The sequence below is a fragment of the Pleurodeles waltl genome, chromosome 7 (assembly GCF_031143425.1).
Source record: "Pleurodeles waltl isolate 20211129_DDA chromosome 7, aPleWal1.hap1.20221129, whole genome shotgun sequence".
Classification (NCBI taxonomy): domain Eukaryota; kingdom Metazoa; phylum Chordata; class Amphibia; order Caudata; family Salamandridae; genus Pleurodeles; species Pleurodeles waltl.
Window position 1 is genome coordinate 938,777,476 of NC_090446.1, and position 23,399 is coordinate 938,800,874.

Here is a 23,399-nt window from a genome sequence, read left to right on the forward strand (position 1 = left end):
GATTTAATTCCTTTTCAAATGTCATGGGTTTTATGTAATCTTGCGTGCCCTAAGGATGTTTGCTTCACAGTCTCATAATTAAAATATTTTCGTTAGTATTTACAACAAAACCATTGTTGTTACTCTTATCTTAAACAGGTTGCAATCACTGACAAAGCCAATGGCCCTGGTGAGGTTTGGGTGTATGTAGTTGTAATGTTGTACCTATGGCTGCAATAACGGAATGCTCAGATGTATCGAAACACCAGTCGTTGTGCACAGATTTTTAAGGCATGGGCGATATGAACAATTGCCCAGTGCCCTCACTTTCCAAGGGCCCTCCAGGGAAAGAGAACTATTTGTCTATCTTTGTATTCTGTTCTCTCTCAAACCTCCTATCTAACTATTTGTATGTCTCGTTCACCGACGCTGCATAGTAACTTCAAAATGTTTGGTGTCCCGGGAAAGACATAGTTAAACTGCTTTGTGTTACCATCTTAATACTTAACTCGTAACATAGTATTATTTGGCTTCAAGGGGACTTGAGTTAACAAGAAATGTGTAGTCAGTGCTTGAAATGGAAAAATTAAAGTACAGGTACTCTGTGCCAGAGTACCTGCTTGTTTCTGAGAAGTGCCGGTACTCTCCAATTGAAAGTATTATGTTTTTCTTGAGATGTGCCGGTACTTTCCCTCTCAAAATCAAAAAGTGCCGGTACTCAGTGCCGGAGAGTACCGGCCCATTTAAAGCACTGTAAATGTATTCCTTTCGGGGGCCCTCCATGTATGTCATACCCGGTGCCCCCAAATCCGTAAGAGGACACTGTTGGTGACCATGTTGTGGAAACGACAAAATGTAGTATAAAGTATTTTTACAGCCACACACACGCACGCTTTTTCCATCCCACTTACAACGCTGCTAAAACCTTGGCAGTTTGCGTGTAAGAGGTAAAAAAATGTGGTGAAGCGGGTTGACGGGTTGGCGGATGGAGATGTGGGCAGCGCTTTGTAGAAGACAGAGGAAATGAGATGGGGGTGAGGACAGACAGAGTAAACAGTTGGAGTGTGAGGAAGAGAACGGCGAATGGATGGGGGGAAAGGCAGAGCGAGGATTGTGAGGTCAGGCGGAGGAAGAGAAAAAAGGCCTGGAGAGGGGATCAGGCGGGCAGAGGGACAGGTAGAGAGAAAGTGGTTGGAGAAGATCGGGAGAGTAGCAGCGAGGAGAGAGTGGCCGAGGCCAAGGACGGCCGAGAGGGATCCCGAGGCCAGAAGCGAGGCTCGAGGGTGGGCGGGGAGGAGGAGGGTGGGGGCCGCACCGGGGAGGGTCAGTAAAGGATTCGCTGGGAGGTGCCGCGGGGAAGGAGGACCAAGAGGAGCCCTTTAACGTTAGGGGAGGAGCTGTGGAAAGTTTGGATTTTGTACGAGGGGACGTAGCGTGTGTGCAGGTACTGGGAGAGGTAAAAGTGAGAACGCTTCGCTGGGGCTGACCTGCCTCCGTGCCCCGGAGAGCGCTCTGCCTGCCTCCCTTTACAGAGGCATAGCGCTTCCTTCTAGCAGCCGCTGCATTAAGCACTCTATCCTGGACCCGCCACCCCAGGAGGGGAAAAACACAACCGTCGGAGAAAAGCGGGAGAGGGTCTGATGGAGGCGCTTTTAGCAAATCACAGCTGTGCGAACGGTGAGTATTTGCTTTTTTTGGGTTGGGGAGGCGCGGGTGTTGGGGATTTACTGCGGTGTAAACTTGTGTTAATTCACTAGAGGGGTAGGTAGTGAAGGGAACTGGGAGCACAGTTTATGATAAGAGGTTATCTGGGATAAGTACTGACCTCGGGGGCGGGCAGGAGTGGGTGCGGTTTAGGCGGGTGGTCTTCATCGTTTAGCGTGATAGCGCGAGTACAACCACTCGTGGGGCAGTAAAATAAACCTGGTGTTGGGCTGAGCTTTGGGAAGGACCAATGTGCGCGAGAGCACAGGTGGGGCAGGGGAGGGGGGACACGAAGTGCCCCTCACGCAGGATGTCTTCAAACTGGGGGGCGGGCCCCCCTAGAGGGGTGCCTCAAGTAATCTCGGGGATGGGGGAGGCTCTGCACAGATACCAATGGCTTGTTTTAAGCAGAAACAGGTTATTGCACTTTTAAAAAGGCAACAGTACTTAACTGCAATGTTTAAATACATCTAGACATATTTAAACATTGCCATCTTCATAAAATAATTGTGAAAAATTCTGAGGGGGGACCCAATTATTATTTTTCAACTGGGGGGGGAGATAGGGGGAGAGCGCGCAACATTAAAAAGCTTGGAGACCACTGTGCAGACTAGAGTGTCCCACCTCCTCGGAACCGCGTCGGCCAGTGTGCACGGCACCACCTGCTGCTGTGATGTGGTAACGTTACTAGGGAGAGTCTGTAGGACACGCGCTACTTCCAGGGTGTACGATCACTGTCCATGTGATTAGGACGTTCTGTCTCCTTGTAAGTACTGTTTTTGCAGCGAAGTTAGTTGTGACGCTCCCGCTTGCCACCCGTTGCTTCGGTTTGTTTACTGCCCTGTGCGTTGTTCTTAAGGGGGCGTCTGGCGGTAGCACCTTCCGTTCTCACGGGGCTCACAGGTGTGAGCTACATGTTAAAATGTTTGTACATCCGCCCGGTGACATCTTGTTTCTCAATCTTCCGATGTAATTATCGCGCTTTTAGAAAATTATTTGTCCCAGAAAATGTCATGTCTTCTCCTTTGAACACCCCTCACTCTGACTGCAGAGCCGAGGGATATCTATCAGTGCTACAGCAGGTGCAGTGGCACCGGCTCGCTGCGAGGGATCCATTATATTCCAAACATAGGAGCGTCCCTATCGCTTGCGCTGCAGTTCCGCCGTGTCCCAGGGGCCTACGCAGCCCCGATTTCTGCTGTATTTCATAATCTTAACAGCAACCACGGAACCCATTTCCTTCCACGAAGGCTCACGAGACACCGGCCATATTACTCCCAGATATAGCAGTTTGTTGCCAAATCCAGGATACAGGGGGCACTTTCCTTGCTTGCATTGACACCCGTGGCACGAAACTGAGACGGGGCGTGAAGCTCCCTCCCTCTGGAGCGAAACTATGTGCATTGACCGCCCAGGAGTGGCCGTCGAGATTTCTCTGGAGTGCGCTCTGGGTGACGATTGTATAGCCGGGGTGTTGTTTGAGTTCCTTGCTGAGGCATTTGATGACTTCCGAACATCTCCGCCTCCCACTTGTTTAAAACTCTCCATATATCTGCTTGTATAAGCACCCAGCGAGGATGCTAGGGAGGGGCCTGCCGTATTATTTAGAATTGGATTGGAAGCCTTGATCATAACACAGAGCCCGAGGGTAAGTACCTCTCTCAGGGACCCCGAAAGACTCGATAGTTGTTTGGGGTCAAAGTGACGGACTGCATGCGTCACTCAGAAGACTAAAAGGGGTGCAGCTAATGGAAAAAGTACATTAGGCAGGGAGGGGATGGTTCTGCTAGCATCCTTTAGGTCCAGCTGGTGGGGGCTTCCGACAACGGAGTTGTACCCGTGGACATGAGGCGGAAGTTCCCGCAACGTGACTAACGCCATCAAGAGGATGGGGAGGAAGCAACCGGATTTCCCTCTTGGTTCAAAGGGTATGTGAAAGTAGGATTGGACTCTCATTATGCATGTCTATAGAGAGATGGGGTGAGGATAACGACCTGAAAGTCCCTGGTGCTTTGGGGTTCTCCTGGAGCAGCGCACCTGACCTGCCAGTTGAGATGAAGGCTTTAGGTCTGCTGCAGTAGTTTGCCTTCTCAGTGGCCTTTGTGATTCCTGCAGCTTGGTCAATGACTTTTTCTTTCAATGAGGACCACAAAGCCACTGAGCAGGGGTGTAACGCAGGCCCCTTCAGTCCCCGTGGTGTGGGGGGCACCCCTGGTCCTTCAGTGGGCCACCATTCTTCCCAAAGCTAATGAGTATCTGAGTTACGGAACATTCTGGGGTCCCTTATAACATTGTGCTGGGGTAGGGAGGGCACATTGTGCGTTACGCTACTGCTGCTGATGGGATTGTTGCAGCTCACTGACTTGTCTTATTGGTGTGTTCTACCTCGGGGATCATCACCCACTGGTGTGTTCATTGTAGTGCGCAGTATAATTATAGAGCAATAATTTCATTATAGCTCTGGTAGCCTTGTTCTAGCTGTAGCACCTTATTTGGCAGATGTTTGCTTTTTGTAGAATGAGGTAGAATATTGCACAGTGGTGTGGTTTGTTCTGTCTTGGGACACTGAATCCATTGGGATTGACTTGAGAATGTCAGTGGACAGAAATGGAGTGGCAGTGCACTACTGGTGGACCTGCCCAGCACCTTTTTTTCCTAAATGTTGTTCAGAACACAACTGGACCTCACAAGTTCTTCAGCCTAACTTGTGTAAGGACATAAAGATAATTCAGATGAGGATATACAACGGATACAGACTTCTCCAGGCTTGACATTGCCTCTGATCTGTCAGTCAGTGGATACAGAGTAACCAGCATACACTTAATCCCTCCAAAACTGCCATCCTAACCAGTGGAGAAATGAAGAATTACAAACCTACAACGATGCAATAGCAGGGACTCCACCCGGTGCCATCAATATGAACTTAAGTTTGGAATCTGGGAGCGATAATGGATTCCAGTACTCCCCTAATCTTAGCTGAACCAAGTCACAAAAAATGCTTTCCACACAACGCAAACTCTTTGACATGTTTTCCCTTCCCTAGGTTTCCCACATAAGCTACTGGTTACCGTTGCCCTTGTCGTGTCTACACAAATGATCTCTATGGAGCAGCGCCTTCTCCCTACTCTCAAGACTGCAAAAGAGCCAACATTTGGATGCAAGCTACTCCTTGTCCATTGGAACGCTCCCACTAGTCCTTAAAGCACTTCTCTAGCTCCCTGTGGCCAGATGACGAGGAAGGCACTCTTCATAGCTCCCAGGTCCATCACTTCCAAAGGAAGGGCTTATGGTTCATCCAAGCACATTTCTAAAGATACGTGCATATCAGAACTCTCCACTACCTTCTGGTCCTATTTCGTGTTTGGCAACAAGAACATTACGATTGTTGTTGTTCCAAAGCAGCAGCTCAGTAAAAGGATGGTGGTGCATTAGTTTCAACCAGGTGGCAATAGTTCTACTCTTGTTTTTGTCCTAAGTGTACTCTGGCTAGGTGATTTTGTCCGTACCCATGGCTGTGATCTAGTTCTAGCTCGGAGATTGCATCAGTGCCACCCAGGTGATAGATTGGTTCGGTACCTGAGCAGCACCTTTACACAAGGTAAGCACCTGTCCCACTGTAAGATTAAAAATGAGTATTAACGTGTGCCTACTGAATCAGCATGTCTCTTAGGCCTATAGGATGCAGGACACTTAGATTTACTCATAAATATCTGTAAAGCATTTCTGACTACCGGACAAGACACATTTTGATTAAGGCTGTATCTTAAAACTAATCTTTTTTTTTTTTTTTTTTTTTTTTTAGCGTTTTATCTTTTCCCCTCCACCAATGATTAAGGCTGTAAATGAAGCAGCACGTAGGTCCTCAGAAACCCTTATTTTACTTTCATTTTCTTTTTTGGGGTGGGATAAACAAGGTTCGATGTGTGCAGTCTCATCTCCTTTCTCGCGGGAGGAAAAGCATCAGATATTTTAATTTTATGTAAAACGTAGACTTGGCTGAGCTTGCTCTACTCCACGGGTTCCAGGGCCGCGTTCTCCCCGCTGTAAAGCGCTGCGACACCCAATCGGGGGTAGTTTTATGTAAACGCAATTGCAGATACAGTACAATAAGATAAGGGGAAATGGCGTCCTTCAAACGGCAGTGCAGCCGGCGGCTGAAGCGGGCCGACCCACATTATCCTGTGGTGGACAGGAACAAAATGTGAATGACAATGTAGGCACACGAATGAATAAAGATGAATAAACCATCCTTGAATGTATGTTGTGTTTTTTTTTTTTTTTTTTTTTTTTTTTTTTTTTTTTAAATGTATGATAGCTTCTTTTTTTAATTACACGATGTTGGTGTGACGGTAAAACTCGTTGTGCACACCTGAAATATCTTGGGCTCGGAAATTACGAACTCTTTATACTCCTGCCATACCACGTGCTTGAGAGCAAAATGCGTCACCTTCGGGTTTATGCACGGGCATGACGTCACTTTAAGAGCCCCCAAGCTGTGCGGTTTGAATACAGCCAGGCCTCAGGTTCCGCACTAGGACTCCCTTCCCCGGCCTGTCCATACCCGCTGCAGGCAGGAAGCACAGGTGATTGCCTTTCGTTCATTATAGGCAGAGAATCAGATGGTCCAGAGGGTAATTCGTGGGTTCTCGAAAGGGCCACGGCTCATTGTTCACCAGGTGAAACTCCCCTGGACGTGCAGCTCCTGCCCCCGGGTAACCAGGGAGCGCTCCTGTACACAGGCCACTTCGAGTATCGGCCACATACACTGTAGAGGGATTTTTTTGTTTTCTGGGTCGGTTTCCATTACTGCAGCTGCTGGTTGTTCTTGCGTCACCGCCCCCTATCTCTCAATCTTCGTGAGCTCAGATGTGTACCATGGGCTACACTTTTTACAATCCCGCCTAAAACGCGTTTAAGCGTGCCTGCCAGGGCTCTCGGCAGGTCAAGGGTGTCTCTAGAGTGCTTTCATTGCTTAGGGCTAGCAGTCCTGTCCCGAAGGCTCATGTGTTACAATGTCAACTACAGAAAGTCAACAAACCAAACTGCATGATGATAAAGCTGGGGGAACATTTGGGAGGCGGTGAAGGATTAGGTGCCCTTTCAAGGCCACTTTCTACGATGCCTATGGGGCACTGTCATGTTGGGTTTGGCCGAGTTGGACACCTGCATGTGCACGAAGAACCTTTAAAGTTTAAGTGGTAATGATGGTGGGGGTGGCGAACCTGTGGTTGGCTATGTGTTGTCAAGAAAAAACATTTAGGGCCAGATGTTGGTAGAAATGGGATTGCGACTCGCAATCCCATATGTAGAATGGTGTCACTGACACCATCTGCGAATCGCAAGGGGGTCGCAAAGACCCACCTCATTTAATATTAATGAGGTGGTTCGCAATTTGCGACCCCCTTGCGATTCCCTGCACTCACAGGGATGGTGGCCTGCTGGAGACCGCAGACCACCATGGCTGTGATTGCTTTGTTAATAAAGCCTTTTTTTTTTTTTTTTGGTATTGCAGCCCGAGTTGCAATACACTGGAGAAAATGAAACCATTTGGTTTCATTTTTTCAGAGTAGGCAGTGGTCCACAAAACATGGATTTGCCTTTTTTTGTCTGTATGGCATCTTCATTGTTCCCATCTTCAGTGTTCGCGAACCATGTGTTCCTTAGGGGACAAAACGGTGAACAGAAGAAAGGGCGTCTACCTTTCTTATTTTGTGAAGGGAACGCTTTAACTCTGGTGCTACTTTCAGCAGACCACTTGGAGGCACATACTGGGAAAGGTGTGGAAGAAAAGTACAACTCTCATTTAACCTAATGATGGTGGGTCAAGAAACCTCTGGATGCATCCCAGGTGGGGGGATGGCCTGTCATGGTTTTAAATTGGTCTGTTTCTTACCCTCCTGGAGCTCAGGACTGGATGGTGGTTGAAGAAAGTGTTTGCACTGGTGGCAGGGCAGTCTGTGACCTATTAGCTTTCAGGCGATTGTTGTACGTCCTCTGCCCAGTGTAATACACCCTGAGAGGTCTCATTGACATTCGTTTTTATTTCCTTCTATGACTTGTCCGAATACGTAAACGTATACCTTTTCGAGGTGATTGTGTGCTGAATTTAGAAATGCCGAGCTCTGTTTTGCAATTTGGCTGTTTGTTTATTCTTTAATTTGACTAAAGCCTGGAATGTGAGGTCGGAAACAGTTGCAGAACTCGTTGCTGTCAAGTGACTAAATTACGTTTTGAGCATGTTGGTGGCTATGGGAGTGATCGATTTCGATAAATTCGTTTTTACTTTGTTACATTAGGGAAAATGGAAAACATCCAAACAAAAATACGATGGACTGTGTCAAAAGTAAAGAAATGTTGGAGAGTAAGCGCTGGTGGTGACGTTCTGATCCTTTCCTGTGTTATAAGTGGGCTACGTGCTGTGCCCAAAGTGCAGGGAGTTAGAAAGTGAGGGAAATACAGAAAGGTAGTACCCAGCATCCGTGCTCTTTTGCTCCTGTTGTGGCCCACAGGACATTTATAGCTTTTTTTTTTTTTTTCAAGTGTAATTATAGGAACGGAGAATCCTGTTGGCCACTTTTTGGGGCTGAGGAGGAAGCTGTCGTCTCCTTGAAGGAGCCAGAAGTGGTTTGGTATGGGGGATAAATATCCATCCATGTGACTGCTGCTGGCTCATGCTGGTAGTAAAGGTCCTTGGAAATCTTAGCATACCTCCCCTGACTGCATGCCCCCTGTAGTAATGGGAGTCAAGCAGGTTTGGGACCTGGATCTCTGTGCCCGACGTGGAGAATATGGACGCGCCAAGTGCTCTACATGGAGGAAGTACAACTTCTTCAGCAGCTTGTTCTCGCATGTCCTTTGCCTGTTGCAGTGTATCTGGTCTGGTGTCAGAACACGTAGTTCTTGATCTCTATCACCACTTTCTTAAAACATTAACCACTGTACAGAAATTCCTGAGAGTGTTCAAGAGAAGCCCTAGTTCAACTCCTCTGACATGCAGGTACCTTTCTCTTGCTGCCGCTGAGGTTTGCATTGTCTTCAGCATGTTGAAGGCCCCTCTACCTGAACCACCCGCTTTGCAGAAATCGTGTGCCCGAGTTGAAGGGGTCCTGTCCTCTGGGGGCAGATGCCTCAGGCCCTTGCGTGTGAAAATCCAGGGCTAGGTCCCAGTTCAGACTCTGGAGCAGGTCAAGTGTACCAGGCCTAATTCAACACCTTAGGTTGGAGATAGCTGGGTCAGGCCCTGGATGCACTTGCACGCATTGCACCTGTGTAGGCATAGGTAATTTAAAGGGTGTATGTTCAACCCCTGTAGGTGGCGGTGTGTGTGTATATACTACTACATGCTTGTGACGTTGGGTGAAACCCATGGTTCTCGAAGTTGGGGTAGTGCATGAGGTGGTTTGTCAAGGTCACCAGACCTATTTGCCTACCCTCCTCTTTTTAGCAAGTACAAGGATGTGTTTGTGTTTTTTTTTTTTTTTTTTTTTTCTTTGTTTTTTTTTCAGCAAAACTGCAGCTTATGGATTTCTCTGAGCCACCCTGCTGCCTACGTGGAAGCTGCAGGTGGAACTCTTGATAGGTGAACCCCGGCGTGCTCTGCAGGAATATAATTACCAAAAAATCCTCAAGTCATTGTAGCTGAGTGAAATGCACGCCTTGCAGCTGCTGCCCCGGGAGATGTGTTTTATGATAAACCTATGTAAATAAAATGAAAGTGGATCGCAGGGCGCAAAGGCTAATCATTTATTTGTTGACATTTCTTTCCCATGATTCCATTCAAGTCAGAAGCCACCAGGCTCTTTTCTCTGATTCAGGTTCAGTGGCATGCGAAGTCATTTCCTCTGATGACAGAGGTCGTGGAATGTCATTTCCAGTGACACCATGCTAGTTAGTCGCTTTAAAACTTGAAAATCCTACCTCCTTTTTTGTGAATTGAACGTCATCAAGAATTACGTGAGTTCACGGTCTCCTTATGCCCCCGGCCTCGAAAGTTGCGTCCAGGAGGTTCTGCATAGAACTGCCTTGGGGCACTTACCTCAGTAGTGATTGCACCTTGTGTGGTGATTTCCGAGGCGGGATTTGCTTGTTAGATTGAGGAATGAGATGGAAGTTTCTGTTCTTCTACATCATTTAAATGCTGTTTTTTTCACCAACACAGGTGAGGTGAAGCAGATTTGATAGATTTAACTACAGCTTTCCTAAAATCAGAACATATATATATATATATATATATATATATATATATATATATATATATATATATATACACACACACACACACACACACACACACACACGTTTGAAGCAATGTGGGCCTGTTTTGCCTTGTAACCAAGTTCTGTTTTGCGAATAGTCCACAGGCCCCCAGATTGATCGCTTCAGTGCTTAATTTCTGCCAGTAAATCGCAATCGGGGTTTGCATGCGAGAGAAAGACAGAAGAGTGAGTAAAAAGCACCAATTGAAAATTAGGAAAGCAGTTACAAAGGGTAATAGCAGGAATGAAACAACCTGTGAGAGCGAGAGATGGAATGAAGACCGAGTACCTCCGTGTTCTTCACCTGGGCATTCAGCAGCCCTGCAGCGACCTCCTAGCGTTGGGCTCCTGCACATATATTATTTACAACTTAAGCACAGTGTAGCTCCGGCCGCGAGTGGATATTTCCAGCTTTCTAAACATTAGTTCTGAATGGCAACTCGGTCTGACTGCCGGGGTCCCCTTGTAATCTTCGAGAGTCAAGTTGCATTTAAAGGGGGGTTCTGTTGGTGAGTTCCAAACTAGAGTAACAACACTCTTCCAGTAGTTGACTAGAACAGTACTTATGCGGTGCAGATTACCCAGCGAGAAAAATGCCTTCTGCCTTAATGCCTTCTCTGTGCTGGGAAGGCATCTCAGGCAGGATAGTAGAACTTGGCCTTTTGCTGCTTCCATTGCCCATCTCTTTCCCCCACCCGCCCGATCATGTTCAATTGCTCCTAAGATTCATTTTATCTCTGCTGGCTAAACTAATGAAGGGATGGATCAATGGGGTTGTAGTGGAATTCAAATGATTTTCCCCAAGCGCTCATAAGATTTGTGGCAACGTGTGAGTATTATTCATAGTTTGGCTAAGAGCGGTGAAGAGCCCTGGGTTGATCAGATGGGCCTACTCGGCCATTTTCCAATGGAATGGGTCATAAACAGTCTTGGCCTCACTCTTCTATTTATATTGTGCCACCATAGCTTTGGTACGATGGGGCAGAAGCGTCTGGAGGGCTTGCTAGATTCAGTACATTTTAAAGATTCTTTCGGACTATGAGGTGTTAGAGGCAAGAAGTGAGGCATTGTAATCTACTCGGGCACTTTGGGGTAAAGCTTGAGATTAGGTACAGCTTCCAGACATTGAATAGGACAGAGGCTCCCTGGATCGGCTTTAATGTCTCTTTCCTGATCCCTTTTGAGATTTGTTGCTTTAACAGGATGATACCCTGCTCTTAAAAAAATTAGCCAGCAATATGCAGTTATTTTGTGCAATCTGATATATTTTCCTTTGTGGCACAACTTCTCGGTTTTGTGATATGATGGTTCTCTTTCTAGCTCAGTTCTTGTATTTCACATTATTGTGTTTTCTCATCACTTCAGGTACTCTGGTTGCGCTGCCGTGTCCATCCGGGCCAGTGGTCTGCCGAATTGTAGGGGGAAATGAATGGCCCATCACCATCTACGCCAATGTGACCTTTGACACTACTTGGGGAAATGGTTTGTCAAGGAACTATGCCTTCTTCATTGGTTTGGCATTGGCCATCTTCTCCAGCTTCCTCATTGGCAGTAGTGTCATCCTGAAGAAAAAGGGGCTGCTGAGGCTGGCGGAGCATGGAGGCACCAGAGCAGGTAAGAGCATCACAGGGGCATGGTATCAACAATTGCTCTTGGTATTAATCCCTCTCTGGTTTTAGGACCCCGCAGGGTCTCGTTCATGCTATAGGGCACATAGAACATGCACATTCTGCAGAATATTGACATTATTTGAGTCTATGCATACCTTTTGAATACTGGGCTTAGTTGGAACCATGCATCCTAAGGAGCCCTGGTCATTGATATCCACACAGCTCTCATTGTGACATGCGCCACATAGTCCCTTCTTGGTATGCATGCATCTTACAAAACATTCAACCTTCTTAGAAGCTGTGCATCACGGGTGCTTGTTGGTACCTATGCGTCATGAAACATTGACCACTGCTGCATGTAGTAATCACTCGGGCCTCTCTATCCCTTACACAGTGGTGACCCAGCAAGCCCTCCTTGATCCAATGCTCCGTACACTGGTCTTCTTCAGTCAATGAGCTGCTGCTGAGAACTGCATGTCCAGGAGACTGCTGGTTCCTGCTTAGATCCTGCTTAGATGCGTACTGCCGTGCCAGACCTAAGCTTGTTGTGTTTGGGTTTCATAACCCAGGTAACGTGACCTCTGTGGTGACCTCGCCTGCAAGCACTTCCATTGTCTCCCTATTGTTGGCCTTGGTTGTCGCTCTCGCTTGATTTTTCTGAACAAGGAACAGTCTTCTTTGTCGTTCGCACGTCACTGATCTCATCACGGAGCAGAAGCACATAGCACGTGCAGGTGAGTGTACACAGACACTTTCTATCGTCAGTGATTCTAAGAAAAGATGGGCTGACGCCCTCCTGCAGGGCGTTCTCGCCTTAAGAATGGGCGATTGGGTCATGAATACGCGCCTAGTTGCGGTTTAACAACCTCAGAGCTTGTCTCCTCTTTGGGACACCCCAGTGCGATGGAGTTTTAAGCAGCTGCCTTGTTTCTAGGGAACTTGTCGGCAGTAGGAGGGAGCCCCTCTGCGGTTATGTGCCCTACATCGCCCCTACTCAGACCAAGGCGAGGACACTTAAAGCGAGAGAATGGGGACCCCCCCTATATATATATATATATATACACTCTATTAAATAGTTGGGTACAGGAGTTTTGCGTCGGGTGTGATGAGAAGTCTGTCGGATTTCACCTGGAATTATTACATACAGAGACAGGAAAAAAACACACTCGAGCTCTCTTATGTTTTAAAAGTCTTAAAACACAATATTTGTAAAATAGCAAACATTTTAAAAGTAGCCCTTACGATACGCACCCCGCTCCCTTCCCTCTCGAACTCCCCTTCTGCCATTCTTCATGGTTGTCGTAAAACCTGAAGCTCACCCCCCCCAATAATCTTACTGACCAAGATACACTCGTGAGCTCGGCACTACTTCTCCCAACTCCCCGCTTACTACGCTCCGCCCCCTCCTACCCACCTGTCTCCTACTCCCGAGAGGACCGAGGGAGCTCAGTGGCTGAGCAGTGGCTCCCCAGGCTGGCAGATCAGTGCTGCTTGTCGTGCGGCCATCCATACCTGCTTGTTTCAGACTCTGTCTAGCATCAGTGCGCTCCCGCTCATTTAAATTTGTCTTTGCAACCGCGTCAAAGCCAAGAAGGCGTCCAAGCACAGACAACAGTCGCTTCTCTAAAATAGTCTTTTAGTCTATTCTTCCTAACGGGTAGTAAATGCTGATCAAGCCTGAGATTTTCTAGTAAGAGAATCTGAACTAAAACATCTCCAAGTAACTTTAAGGTACGGAGGGCTAAAGAGCCCGAGGAAGCTGCGTACGCCCGAGCTTACCCAGTCCTAGTGGAGCATGTCACTATTCAGAGATATGCATGCAGTGCTGATGGCTCAGTGGCATCACCAGTGTGTTTGGAGAGTTCACTCTGCATATCCAAGTCTAGCAGTGTGGGTGAGAATTCCAAAATAATGTTTCTGCACTATTAAACAGATATTAATATGACACGGTCAAACTATTTGTATTGGCTTTAACCTACGTTAGCCATAGAGGGCCTGCTCGTGCTTCTAATCTTCATTTCACTGACCCTGCACGCAGCAGTTTCTCGGCCCCTGCCTGTGTACGGAGAGCCTTGAACGTGACCTTCATTGTTTGTATTAAATGTAGGAGATCTAGTTAGCCTGATGGTGTCCTGTTTGCAAATGTTATAGAACATGTTCTTTAGTGCTCCTGATGTTCTTTCCTGCAGGATGGAGCTTATATGTATTATTATAAAGGCCATTTCCTTTGCTGAATGGAGGGGTCATAATTCTGAATGTGTTATTGTTTTCTAGGTAGTATACAACACAGGCTTATCTATTAGAACTAGGTCAGAAGTTACCTTTACAGTATTATGTGTTGTCTGTTTTATAATTGGTCTAGGGGTTGGAACTTTCTTCTCACACCTAGTGAATGTTTGCTTCTTTGCCTACAAATGTATAAAAGCCCCTAATTTGGAATGCTAACTAGGTCTTCTTCAGGCCCACGGAGAGAGCAGACTTCATGCCTGTCTCTTTACCTATCTGCACCTAGAATTATTTTCATGATTACCTTCTGCCTATGATGAGCAATCCTTGAGACATATTGCTATTTGGTTTGGTTTTCTGTTGTGCTGGACCGTATTTGGTACTGGCTTTCTATCAGCTTGGGGCTTAATTTCGCCTACCAAACATTATTTTTCGCATGTTATGAACAATGACTATCCTCTTTTGCCTTCTGTAATGATTTTAAACTTCTAATAATCTTGTACGCCTTGCACTTCAAGCCTTGTCTCAAGTGGATTTTCCTGTGTGGATTTTCCCATCTTATTCTTAGGTTTGTTCTGCACTTAATTTTCTGTAATTGTGTTTAGGGCTGTCATTCTTAAAGTACTCGCACATAGCCCGATCCATCCATCGGACCTTTTAAGCTGAAAAAGTGCCATCAGCAATGACTTGCAAGTTGTCTTCAAAATGCAAGGTACCACAGGACCCTTCAAATGAGCTCCCTCACTTCAGCATAGACCTCTGTGATCCGGCTTGGAATATGTGACGTTTTGCCTTCGTCTACTGAAAAACAGATCTATTGCTGGCGTGAGCCCCTAAGTAGCTGGACCAGGCAAATCAAAATGATGGTGATGAATTAGGACTATTTCATTGGGCCTGCTACTGCATAGCTCGGTATGCCTTCCATCTCGTGCCATGAGAGGGCAGTTTCTGACAGTGTGATATCTCATGCGTGTGAAAGAGAACCAGTTCCTTAAACTGTAGGAGAAGTCATTGTGTCCAGAGGGCCCACTTAACAGCTTGGGGGGGGGGGGGGGGAAGGGGAGTCATTTAGAGGGTGTTTGCAACTGCACCATGATGAAGGAAGCACCTGGTGCATTCGCGTGAAAAGGCTCCTGGTCTGTCTTGGCTCCTGCTTTCTCGGTACACATTGTGAACATTGTGATGCACCCTAGATGCCCAGCATCACCAGCAGCTTCTATCTGGAGCCCACACAGAGAGGAGCCCAAGACTCGTATTGCAATCTTGCACAACCAAAACCAGCTGTATGCAACACATTTCCCTCCAGTGCTCTAGAAGCAAAGGAACATTCAATAATTTTAAGGCCCCGTACCTCACTAGTAATAATTACTTGCAAAAAAACTGGTACATTAATGGGTGTAGAGTTTTTACACATGGAAGATCTGTTAAGTCCCAGTGGTTTTGGTAGATTGCTTTCTCGACCGCCTAACTGGAACCTGTTTGTTTTTGTTATTTTTCTTTTGAAATCAATATTGCCAGATCCTTTCTAGGACTGGAAACCAGCATCTTCGATGTCGGCTGGGCTTGAAAGAGTTGCCCCGTATTTCTACAGACCTCTCTGGGGAATCTGTCTGTTCCAGCGACTCATGGGGAGTACAGTTAGTAGGTCAATTTGTTGGAAGTGTGCCTGTCTAGAAAAGGGTACTGTAAGAAATTGGGATACTGGTTGAGAAGAGTGAAATCCTTCTCAAGCAACAACCACAATTGTTGGGGTAAGTCACAAGCAAACCTAAATTAACCTGAGCTCAACGCTCTGGTAGCTTGGCACAGAGCTGTCGGGCTTAACTTCGTGTCAGTGTATGAACTATTTATGCAGCACTTCAAACTGTAACAAAGTGAAAATATACCACTAAAGCGATCCCACACCAAGTTAGAAAAATTGAGATTTTTTAAATAAATAAAACAAGACCAAAATGACAAAGATCCAATCAGTACAATCCTACATATGCAATTTTAAAGATTTTACTGAAAACTGCGCCAAAAAGCAAAGCACCAACTGTGGATATCTAGTTGTGCCAGACCAGGTCAAAGTCACAAGATCAGGCCAATCACGATGGCACAAGGGCCAGCTACAGGGACCCAGTTAAGCCCGCTGAATAAAAGTACCTTAAATCCTGGTTGCAGAGCATTGGAAAGTCCTGTGTCAAGGATACGTTGCGCAGCCAAGTTGATGTGTCTGTTCTGGGAGGCTGCGATGGAAGGTCCTGCGTTGTCATTGAGGAGGCCATTGACAACAGAGGCTTGCGATGCGAAGACCAGCATCGAGGATGCATCACATAGCTGAGGCGGTGTATTGGTTCTGAAGAGCTGCGAGGCAACATGTGTCGTTGTTGAGGCTTCCACCAATGAGAGGTTTGCAATGCTAGGGCCTGTTTTAGGAATACGTCGCACTGCGGCGGTTCTGATGCAGGTTGTTAGGTCGATGCAGAGCCTTTGCGCTGGAAGGACTTTCGCAGCAAAGGTGGTGCATCTGTTCTGCTGGATCCACAAATGAGCTTGTAGAGCACCTTCAGGACCACTTCCAGTGTTCCAGGACTGAGGTGGCCCCACTTGGCAGGGAAGGACTCAGTTTGCAGAGCCAGGTGCTGGTTGGAAGAGACTAGCCCAAGGGGTCACTGTGGTGGTCCTGGATTCAGGTTACAGGTCCAGTCCTTCTCACCCTGGCAAGAGGGCAACTGGTCAGCAGGCAGCAGTCCTGCTGAGTGGGAGTCCTTTCAGCAGCACAGCAGTCCTTCTTCCGGACTAAGTCTTCAACAGGTCCAGAAGTGAACTGCGGAGTTTGTGCCCAAGGTCCAATATTTAAACATGGTGCTTCCTTCGAAGTGGGAGAAGCTTCTAGAGGTTTCCGTTTGAAATGTACAGGTTTCCTGCCTCCCCTACCTCCCGACTAACTACAGGGGGTATGCGGTCCTTTGTGTGAAGACAAGACACAGCCTATTTAAGGGTCAATAGGGCTGTGCCCAGGTCTGCCCTCCCATCCTTCCAGTGATGGCCGTCCAAGCAAACATAAGCTCTCTGTTGTGTGTGGCTGACTAGGAGAAATACACAGATCCCAACTGCCGACTACACACAGTCATGTGACTCTGAGATATACCAAAGCCAGGAAAATGCCAACTTCCTTAAAGTGGCGTTTTCAGAATTGTAATAAAAAATCCGACTTTGCCATAAAAGAGTATTTTTATATTACAGTTCCAACATGAACTGTTCACCTGTTCCTCTTTGGAAGGTATAACTTATTAAATGTATTAAGATAACTCTAATGTTATTCTGTGGGAGACACAAGCCTTGCAATAATGAAGAAACAAATGTAAGTTTTTCACTACCAGGACATGTAAAATTTAAAATGACATGTCCTAATTTTTAAATACATTGCGCCCTACCATGTGGGCTGTTTAGAGCCTACCCAAGGGGGGACTTGTATGTTCTACAAAGGAGAGTTTTGGCCTGACACATGGCTTATTTTGCCAAGTCAAAATGCCAGCCTAAAACTGCAAACACAGGTTGCTATGGCAGACTTGAGACAGATTAAAGATTACTTTTAAGGGGGTTACTCAAGTGCTGCAGGCACACTAGTAGCATTTAATGTATTTGGTTCTATTTTACTAGGCACTTATAAGTAAATTAGAAAGGCAAATTGGGGATAAGCCAACTGTGTTTTAAGGAGTGAGCACATGCACCATACCACTGATGAAGTGCACAGAGTCTTAAGGCCAGCAGAAACGGCATCAGCGAAGAGTAAGGCAAAAAGCTTAGGGGAGGACCACTCTAAGGGTCGCAGGTCTAACTGGGGCCAAAGATGTTGCCTTTACTTGTCCCTCTTAAGTGCGAGTTCTGCTGCTCCGTAGACCAGTACAAGTGCCACACGAGTGGATTTTAGTATACCTGGCATAAGCTCTCGATCCCTGCCTGTTGCTCTACAACACCCACATAGGCTTCCTGGTGACCTAGAACAAAGACTGGTTGGCGTATCCATTGGGGTCTGTTGTTAATGGTTAACCAGATGTAGGTATGATGCCTATCAGACCTTTAGGTTTTCAGATTCCAACAGGAAAGTGGTGAGGAGTCCGTTCAAAAGACTGCAGCCAGCATTCTGCAGACTCTACCAAGCACCCTCCCAGTGTTGTTCGAAGGCCGACTAATACAGTCAGTACATCCAACGAGGTCTTGGAAAACAGTTTGAATACCCGGACCTCCAATAGGGATTTCATCTTGGTCCCTCATACAGTACTAAGCACCCCACCCACTTTGGGGATAAATCTGTGAGGATGAAAGCCATTGCATAGTGAAGGGCAACATGCAAAGGATAATTTTTCACATAAGGTGAGATCACACTCAAAAAATGTAATTTAGAATTCCCAAAATAATTTTAACCTGTTCACATCCAGACTTTATTATAGTTCTGTTCGACTCAGAACAAACTCGTGCTATCGTGTTTTTTTTCAATGTATGTTTCAGTAGTCTCACTCCTAATTCTGGAATGCTGGCATGTATGCAATAGTGCATGATTTGGGAGTCACATTACCTAGCATTGCTTCTTCCCATTAACCACTCACTGCCTGGACCCCAAAAAGATCTTACAAGCACCCGTCGGCCTGTCCTCGCAGATTGCGTGCTTTCCTGTCAGAAAGTTGTTTTGCCACCACATGGCTACATTCCTCATCCCTGCCCACCAAATGTGTATGAGTGACTAAATTCTTCACTAGCTCCCAAGTCCACCAAATGAAGAAGCACTCCCACAGAGCCATCCATCCACACCTCCTCATCAGACTAACTGGCTGAAACACGTTCCCTACTGGTGTCCACGCACAGCAGAAACTCATTGACTGTAGATCTCCAAAGAAAAGAACAACATAAAACAGGGCACCCTAACTTTTGCACAATCTTACTTCTCTCCTTTTATTTTGCGAATGGTCTCTACACGCAACTTCCAAGAAAGCACTCCAGACTTTGCTGCTGCCACCTTCCCCTCTACCTTCTTCCTAGATCCTCCCTGATTCTGTGTAATATATGTTGAAAATTGTGAGCAGTTGGATTTTCTAGTCTTTTCCTGGTTGAGGACATCGGAGCCACGTTAGTGGGGTTAAAATCGCAGTTACTTTGCATTAGCAAAGTCACTTCCTACATAGCATACCTATGAGAGTTACGGGGCTCTCGAGGACTAGTACTAGACCACTTTGAAGAGAATACAACACAAGGAGGTGTCCAGTAGAACAATGTTTCCTGTGGAAAAACTTCCCCTCCTTCCCCGTTCAACACTTCGAGGATTTTCTTGTGAGACTCGAGCTGGTCAGTTTATGCAAATATTTTCTGTAACATCAACTTTCTGCATCAATAGTTCGAAAGGACAGGAGACTCGGCAGCCAGGTGAGTTAAGGAGACTGTGTGTGAGATGCTCTTACTCCCTCCAACCCCAAATTCCACCCACCCTCTGTTATTGGGAGGGCTTTGGCTTCAGAACGCTTGGCGTGGAAAACCTTCAAAACCGACATTTTGTCGAGGTCTTTCATATAACTTTTACCCCCTAGTAATAAATTCCAATTGGGTCAAACTAGCCATGTGGGCCAATGGTGATGCTAGTTTTCTACTTTAAGGTGTTCGTCGTCAAGGTAATGGCTGGAGTTGTGGGCATAGTCTCAAAGTAACCTTACAAGAAAAGTACATGACTTTCTTAAAGAGGGATACCTCATTTGCCCTTTATTTGAAAGGAACTGTGCTAAACACCAGAATTGGAATATTTTACTAGCTTCTAGTTGTAAGTGCTGTAAAACGTTTAGCTTATTACCCAATATATTTGGAAATTGGGCTGTAAAATGAACCAGTCCAGAAACCGTGCAATGATTTTTTGTGTTCCAGGCAAAATAGCATTTTGCAGTGGCAGTGCTCCACATTTACTTAGAAATTGCGTTTATTTTGGCTTTCCCTGTTATTTGGTACCACCTTGTGTTTGTGCCATAATACTTTGGGGAGACCCTGGCCCTCTGCCTCTTACACCACTCACTACCCTCATGAAGAAGGTGGGACTCATCTGTTCTGCTCACTCATTAAAATAAGAGACCATTATCAACACTTGTCACCGGTACTGTAATCCACCAGTCAGGATTGTGGGTTTGAACTGGGGCTAATTCCTTTTCTCCCTTTTTCAAACTTGAAATAATTTTAATTGGTATAATTTCACTACTTAAGAAGCGAGTATTCAATGACCTTTATTAGCTAATTCAAAATGTTCATGCCTTTCTCTTTATATGTAGTCCATGGTTGTACTGGAACAATAACCTTAAAGTAGGAATGAACAGAATGTCGCCAACATGTTTGGATCGCCAGGGTGGTTCGTTGCGTTATGTGCTTGCAGCATTATTAACATTGATAGGCAGGTCTGACCTTCTCCTACTTCCATCCTTCCGAGATGTGTCTATTGAGTTAAGATTGGGTAATAATTTGTTTTGAACAGCAGAAGTGTGGTACGAAGCGCTATATAAAACATTTGTTGCTATGTATTATTGTTAGGGCTCCTGTAATTTTTTTTTAAACATTTCTGTCTGTATTTATCCATACTTACTTTTTATCCATTTTATTGGTACTTATCCATATTTGTCTTATGTTTTGAGAGTAAATGGAGTTATACAATGGTATATTTCCACATTTATTTAACTGATAAACATGCACTCATAATTTGCCGTTGTTTTAGCGAATTAATCAGCTAAATATAACAAAACTCTACACAGACATTTAAATATTAGCATTATGTACAAATTTATGTTAATATATGCGTGTATTTAATGGGATCTCATCTTGTTTTTAAATCCTCATGGTGTCTATCTGCTTAGCAGTTGGTCTCAAATTCATGAACGACAACAAGGAGAATCATTCACAAGAAGCACAATTTGCTGTACCTTTCTGCTTTCAAAAACAAATGCAGACATGAAATAGATTGTTTTCCGTCTGCATTTATTTGTAAACATCAATAAAAATCAAATTGAAAACTGGAAGCCTTAATCATTGTTAGTCTTAGCAGTCCAAGTGCAACCTGAAGAATTTCGGTAACACATTTGAGGAGGGTATTAAAAAATAACCCTCTTTTTCTAGGTGGGAAGGTTGCGTGCTATTAGTCGCTGATGGTTTGGCTGTGGCTTGCAGTGGTCGCCTTGCACCATTCATCTGGTGTGTGCGTAACAGGCTGTACCTGCACGTGCTAACCATCTTCTCTCTTTCTACAGGCGATGGGGGACACGGCTATCTGAAGGACTGGATGTGGTGGGCTGGCCTGTTGACAAGTAAGCTGCGGAATAAGAGCATACGTGCCAACACTTAGAATTAGGGAAGTAGGAGATTATGACACATAAAGTGATGGACTATTAGATTGAAGCAGAGGCAACTTTAGCTGGGAGGCACCTGAAATAAAGCAATTTTATTCATGGCTGAAAACATGGTGCTCTATTACCTAAATCGGGTCTGTTGGCATGTATTTAGGAGAAAGTTGTTTCTGCTCCCCTTTCTGTACCCTTCTTGCCCCTTTCTGTTCCCTCCTCGCCCCTGCCCTCGCTTCCATACACACACTGTGCACTCAGATGGCTGCTTCTATTGTGGCTATTCCACACAAGTCTCTGTAGTCTTCATCACTAATGGTTTGACTGCAAGGAAAATAAAAAAATTCTGTTTCTGTTCCTTTTTTTTCCCCACAGTGGGAGGCGGGGAAGTGGCAAACTTTGCTGCCTATGCATTTGCACCTGCGACAGTCGTCACCCCACTGGGAGCCCTGAGCGTCCTCATCAGGTAACTCTCTCGCCATCTGCACACTTCGAGCATGTACTTCATCTTCAGGGGGCACTATCCAATATGGAACGTGCAAAATAGAATTTTATTATTGAACATTAAAAACTTAATGTACAATTTGACTGATATTGGATACGGGACGGTCATTAATGATTATGGCTCCCCGGTTTTCCGTTTTTACTGTGTTTTTTTTTTTTTTTTTTTTTTTTTAATTTTTTTTTTTTTGCTTTACAGATAAATACAGAGAGAAAACTGTTTATTTTCCTGATACAGGAAAATAGGCAATATTTAGAGGATTTTCTGTATTGTCAGTCATGAATTCCAGGTCCAGGTGGGGTACAGATTTAGAGGTGGGGAGATGGGGAAAAAAAGACACTATATTTCCTATTTAAGAGCAGATCTAGAGTTATTTATGCTATTTTACAATGCTAGTGGTTCCAGATAATGCTATTGCACTGTATACTGCTGAAACTTGTTAGACATTCAAGTGCAAGTATGTATTTATCAGTCAAATAAGTGTGGAAAAATACCCATTCCAGCTTCCTTTATTCAGTAAATACAAAATAAAAATGGGCACACAAAAAAAATGAGCAAAAAATAAATATGGATAAATACAGATGGAAATTGTAGGAAAGTACCATCTTGCCTGGCATGTTACCCCCATTTTTCACTGTATACAGGGAGTGCAGAATTATTAGGCAAATGAGTATTTTGACCACATCATCCTCTTTATGCATGTTGTCTTACTCCAAGCTGTATAGGCTCGAAAGCCTACTACCAATTAAGCATATTAGGTGATGTGCATCTCTGTAATGAGAAGGGGTGTGGTCTAATGACATCAACACCCTATATCAGGTGTGCATAATTATTAGGCAACTTCCTTTCCTTTGGCAAAATGGGTCAAAAGAAGGACTTGACAGGCTCAGAAAAGTCAAAAATAGTGAGATATCTTGCAGAGGGATGCAGCACTCTTAAAATTGCAAAGCTTCTGAAGCGTGATCATCGAACAATCAAGCGTTTCATTCAAAATAGTCAACAGGGTCGCAAGAAGCGTGTGGAAAAACCAAGGCGCAAAATAACTGCCCATGAACTGAGAAAAGTCAAGCGTGCAGCTGCCACGATGCCACTTGCCACCAGTTTGGCCATATTTCAGAGCTGCAACATCACTGGAGTGCCCAAAAGCACAAGGTGTGCAATACTCAGAGACATGGCCAAGGTAAGAAAGGCTGAAAGACGACCACCACTGAACAAGACACACAAGCTGAAACGTCAAGACTGGGCCAAGAAATATCTCAAGACTGATTTTTCTAAGGTTTTATGGACTGATGAAATGAGAGTGAGTCTTGATGGGCCAGATGGATGGGCCCGTGGCTGGATTGGTAAAGGGCAGAGAGCTCCAGTCCGACTCAGACGCCAGCAAGGTGGAGGTGGAGCACTGGTTTGGGCTGGTATCATCAAAGATGAGCTTGTGGGGCCTTTTCAGGTTGAGGATGGAGTCAAGCTCAACTCCCAGTCCTACTGCCAGTTCCTGGAAGACACCTTCTTCAAGCAGTGGTACAGGAAGAAGTCTGCATCCTTCAAGAAAAACATGATTTTCATGCAGGACAATGCTCCATCACACGCGTCCAAGTACTCCACAGCGTGGCTGGCAAGAAAGGGTATAAAAGAAGGAAATCTAATGACATGGCCTCCTTGTTCACCTGATCTGAACCCCATTGAGAACCTGTGGTCCATCATCAAATGTGAGATTTACAAGGAGGGAAAACAGTACACCTCTCTGAACAGTGTCTGGGAGGTTGTGGTTGCTGCTGCACGC

The 23,399-nt window shown here is 45.5% G+C and overlaps 1 protein-coding gene across 1 annotated transcript in view; it reads left to right on the forward strand.

The window, feature by feature from the left end:
• The first annotated feature begins 1,413 nt into the window (after window positions 1-1,413).
• Window positions 1,414-23,399, forward strand: part of NIPAL4 (NIPA like domain containing 4) — a 37,994-nt gene continuing 16,008 nt past the window's right edge. The window contains exons 1-4 of the mRNA XM_069199647.1: window positions 1,414-1,656; window positions 11,304-11,552; window positions 21,028-21,084; window positions 21,493-21,583. Coding sequence (XP_069055748.1) covers window positions 1,620-1,656; window positions 11,304-11,552; window positions 21,028-21,084; window positions 21,493-21,583 — 434 coding nt within the window. The 5' untranslated portion in view covers window positions 1,414-1,619. The remainder of the gene's footprint in view (window positions 1,657-11,303; window positions 11,553-21,027; window positions 21,085-21,492; window positions 21,584-23,399) is intronic.